The 3,527-nt window shown below is 38.2% G+C and overlaps 1 protein-coding gene across 1 annotated transcript; it reads left to right on the plus strand.

Moving 5' to 3' along the window:
- The first annotated feature begins 997 nt into the window (after positions 1 to 997).
- Positions 998 to 3,037, plus strand: LOC137636601 (neurotrophin 1-like). The gene is made up of 2 exons (XM_068369002.1): positions 998 to 1,088; positions 2,288 to 3,037. Exons 1-2 carry the CDS (start codon positions 1,074 to 1,076, stop codon positions 2,960 to 2,962), a joined length of 690 nt encoding a protein of 229 aa, XP_068225103.1. The 5' UTR covers positions 998 to 1,073; the 3' UTR covers positions 2,963 to 3,037.
- The last annotated feature ends 490 nt before the right edge of the window (positions 3,038 to 3,527 follow it).

Genomic DNA, 3,527 nt, shown 5'->3' on the forward strand with positions numbered 1-3,527 from the left:
AATTCAGTATAAGATAAAAAATATATAACATTTTGATATTTTTCATAACATTTCGACTGAAAATAACAGATGATATAGACATAGAAACGTGTGTTACAACCCCTAGCTCACGTTTAGTAGGTCCACACATCATTCCCAGCTTAATGCAAAGCATTTATGAGTATCTTATATGGATTTAGTTTACCTTTGAGGCTTCATTGAGATTCAAAATTTCCAAATATGTTATTCAGTTGCAATCTTCAAATTCAGTGTGGTTTGATAACCGTCCCATTGTGATATTGAGCTAACCTCATTATCTTTTGCACAATGGGAAATTATTGTCCTACTGAAAACTCATCATAATTGTTATTATAATTGAGATGTTATCTATAATTTCTACCGGAAAAACGTATTTATTGTTTTACCAATTTTTACTAATTAACATAAACGCTACTTTTCTTATACGCAAATCAAAATAATTTATTCTTACAGATTCAATGGCCAAATATTGATAAAAATCCGACATAGGTCTACAGTTGTAGCTACAGATAGGCCTATATATACATAGATAAACATGTTAGAGATGAATTTCTTATCTGTTTATCAATAATAAGGCATCCTTTAAATATATTATGACCTACAGGAACAAATATAGATAAACGAAACCTGGCCGAGCTTCTTTCCAATCTATCAAATAGGCAGATATATAATAGGCCTACTTCCTTACCCTAGAAGATATAGGCCTACAGATTGCTCCTGATCTACTAGTGCTCTCCAGTCTACCCAGGTATGAATGGAAAAGAATGTAGGCCTAAAAACCTCACCCTTGAGAAACTACAAAGTTGTGAGCTTTTTATACCCCTTACGAAGGAGTGTAGGCCTATGGTAAAATAAATACATCTATACACGGTGATATATTTACTTGTTTGTAGACATATATTAATTACCCAACAAAAAAAGATTATATATAAGTTTTTGCCTCTCAAGGTTACTACAGGACTAGCCAAGGTAACAGCCTCAGCTAAGTACAGTATATAAAGAGGTTTGCTGTGTCCAAAAACACCAGTGTCCTATTGGAAGGTGGACTGTAAGCAATGGATTCTTCTATGGTAAGTCTCTCTCTCTCTCTCTCTCTCTCTCTCTCTCTCTCTCTCTCTCTCTCTCTCTCTCTCTCTCTCTCTGTGGGTAGAAGTTTCTTAAACAGTAAACCTTACGTCAATTCACAACGCAGCAGTCGAATGATGAATTGGGCATGGACTATTGTGATTCTACATTCTAGAGCCACCCCTGTTAAGGCAACTGCTTCATGTGTGTGTGTGTGCTTGGGTGTGTGTTTATGTAATTTTCCTCTTATAAAGAAATTTCCTTTAGTAGTGGGTGTCTCCAGAGATAGAACAACATAACGGTCACTGCTACATTCCTTCCTACTACCTAGTGACTTTGAGACTGGTCACACTAACATGGGAACCTATAATAAAGTTTCTTAACTGTTTTATTAACCTTTCGTGTTTTTCTTGTTCTTTTTCTTCCATTCATTATATTGTACTTATTATTCCATTTGTTTTCATGTTTTTTTAAATAATGTTATTTCCTTATGATTAATTCTATTCTTTGCTTTCTTTTTCTTCTTCTTCTTCTCCACAACCGTTATCCTCACATTAAAGGGTCGGTTGCCTAATGCGCCCTCTCCAATGCCGTCTATCCTCTTCTCTCCATGTCATCCTTCACCTCATCTCTCCACCTAAAACTCTGCCTCCCTCTTCATCTTCTCCCCCCCCCCCCAACAGGTTCCTCCCAAGCCCTCTTCACTCCCTCCCCTCCTCACCACATGTCCACACCATCTCAATCGTGACACTCATATCTCTGTAATCTTTACTATGCCTGCCATTCTACTTATTTCATCATTTTCCCATCAGAAGTGATAAGATAACTGCATGGGTATGCGATCGTAAAAACTCCCTGCTAAATTAGTTACCGTATTTGATGCTATTAAAGTGAGCATTGGTTACCCGATGGGTTGGACAGAAGACTTGAAAAGGCTGCATACATTCTTTATTTTTCTTTATAATTATAGAATAATTTTTGCATAATAATGACTATGATTAATAGTTATCTTTTACAAAGAAAATCAAACAATAATAACTGACTCTCCTTCAAAAACTATTCATAATCAGCATATTCATCAGTTCTAATCATACTGTTTTCACTATTACCATTATACAAAATGTTACCAGAAAACCTTTTATTGTAATTCTATCTAATTTTCCTCTCACAAATGAATTAATAAATGTCAATGTTAATTATTCAGATGATTTGGCTGGCAGCTGCTGCACTATGGCTGACAACGCTGCAAGTGACCTCGGTTAACCTTGCCTCAAATCCTGGCTACGTTCTGACGTACAAACAGCGGGTGCATTGCGACGCCTCTGCACAGCCATCTTGCGCCAACGGCTCTGCTCTCAGTTACTGCTTGGACGACGATGAATACCCTCTGAACGAGGTGAAGGCCTACGTCCATGCTGACCCCATCTTTCGGAAGAAGTATTCCGACATCAGGAGCCAGTCCGCCAACGACCTGGTAGAGGACGTCAGTCGCGGGCAAGAGATAAGCTTCAGTTACCCCTACACTGGAGCGTCAACCTTAGACTCCCCTTACGACGTGACCCACTGGGTCGGTCCCGAAGGTTATATCTGCCCCTCGGAGGTTGCTTACGCAACGCCGAAGCGCGCCCAAAACGGAGAAGGCAAATGGCGGGTGATTATCAACGACGTTCCTTTCTATACTCAGACAGTTCGTTTGGAGACTTGCTCTTACCCAGGCGCTGCCTGCCGTGCTTTGGCGCCGTGCTACAACAGCGGCTGCACACAGAAGTACGTCTACCACCGCCTTCTCTCGTGGGACCCGTGTGATCCCTATAAGGGACTCTTCATCGACACTTATCGGTTACCCTCTACTTGCTCTTGCCATGTGCCGGCTATCTGATTTTACATCCTACCCCATGAACTCTCAATATCAAATTTATATTTGAATAAACTACAAAGCAAATGAAATACTTTGTTACCCTTTTTATGTAGGCCTATTGTGTTCTGCAGAAACTTAAGGTCTACTGTCTATAAGTGGAATATAACATTTTCTAATGGGTCAAACAATAAAAATATATATCATATTGTATTATGTGTGGATGAATTTAAGCACAAACAGTTGGTATTTACAACAACTGTTTACACACATCTATATTTCAAGAGAGTAGAGCACAAGATTTAATTTCTTTTGTTTATAACAAAACGTGACTTTCTTCGAGTTTGAAGAAGAAGAAGAAGAAGAGAGAGAGAGAGAGAGAGAGAGAGAGAGAGAGAGAGAGAGAGAGAGAGAGAGAGAGAGAGAGAGAGAGAGAGAGAGACTAAATACTTTGAAAAGAAAGAAAAATTCAGATATAGTTCAATAATTCAAAGCTTTTAGATGTAGGCCTATTATTATCAAACTTGAATAGACCTAATAGGCCTACATATATTAAAATTAATTGATGAAATTGATAAACATTTAACAT

This window comes from Palaemon carinicauda, unplaced genomic scaffold (assembly GCF_036898095.1).
Source record: "Palaemon carinicauda isolate YSFRI2023 unplaced genomic scaffold, ASM3689809v2 scaffold34, whole genome shotgun sequence".
Classification (NCBI taxonomy): Eukaryota; Metazoa; Arthropoda; class Malacostraca; order Decapoda; family Palaemonidae; genus Palaemon; species Palaemon carinicauda.